At 36.2% G+C, this 965-nt stretch overlaps 1 protein-coding gene across 1 annotated transcript in view; it reads left to right on the forward strand.

The window, feature by feature from the left end:
• LOC107081161 (jeltraxin-like) overlaps nt 1-965 on the forward strand; it is a 15800-nt gene that overhangs the window by 9342 nt on the left and 5493 nt on the right. Inside the window, exons 3-4 of the mRNA XM_015369397.1 lie at nt 60-162; nt 254-563. Coding sequence (XP_015224883.1) covers nt 60-162; nt 254-563 — 413 coding nt within the window. The remainder of the gene's footprint in view (nt 1-59; nt 163-253; nt 564-965) is intronic.

The following is a 965-nucleotide window of genomic DNA, read 5'->3' on the forward strand; positions in this document are numbered from 1 at the left end:
TTATTGATTTATATGTTTATTCCCATCAATATATGCTAATTTGCAACTCCTTTTTTAAGATCTTTCAGGAAAAATGTTTACCTTCCCACAACAAACAAGCACAACGGAGGTGAGGTTTACAACACAAAGACAAGATATGAGGGCCGTCACCGTCTGTTTAAGGTAGGAATAGTTTTTTTCAATTTACAAGATAAACAGCCTAGGTATTGTTTTTTACACCCATGAACAAACTATGTCTCTACTATGCTTACAGGTCCTTTACAGACCTTAAAAGAGAGCACTCCTTATTTTCTTTGGCTTTACCCACGGGAGCTAATGGCTTTCTGATAATAAAAAGCGCCCAAAGTGATGCGTTTGACATCTGGGTCCGGGAACAACATGTAAAGATTGAAGCACAGGACTTCAAGCTTAACATGTGGCAATCCATATGTGCAACATGGGATGCTTCATCTGGACTCATACAGTTGTGGTTAAATGGAAAGCCCTCAAGCAAGAAATATACCAGCTCTGGACACAGTATCAATGGACCAATGATCATTGTTTTAGGGCAGGTAAACTCTCAAGTAGTACACACTCTGGATTCTGTTTATTTTAGATTGTTATGCTGGATTCCACTGATTCTAAAATCTGGCCAGTGTTAGCAACATGTCTGCTTTAATAATCCTGAATCTTGTTAAAAATTTTAAATGAAAATGTCAATTTCTATTTTCGGATTTACTACCTATTTAATATTATTTACATAAGTGCAACATTAGTGCAACATCGGGATTTTTGTACTTTGACGACCATAGTAGAGTCTAGGTGTCAAATTAGCATATACTTCTAAAGATGAGAATTATTTTGATCTTTTCAAAGTCTTAATTTTATATCACTGCATTTCTTACAGGATCAGGATTCATATGGTGGTGGTTTTGACACCAAGCAATCATTTGTTGGGATGATGGAAGATGTTCATATGTGGGACT

Source organism: Cyprinodon variegatus, unplaced genomic scaffold (assembly GCF_000732505.1).
Source record: "Cyprinodon variegatus isolate N-32 unplaced genomic scaffold, C_variegatus-1.0 Scaffold2, whole genome shotgun sequence".
Taxonomy (NCBI): Eukaryota; Metazoa; Chordata; class Actinopteri; order Cyprinodontiformes; family Cyprinodontidae; genus Cyprinodon; species Cyprinodon variegatus.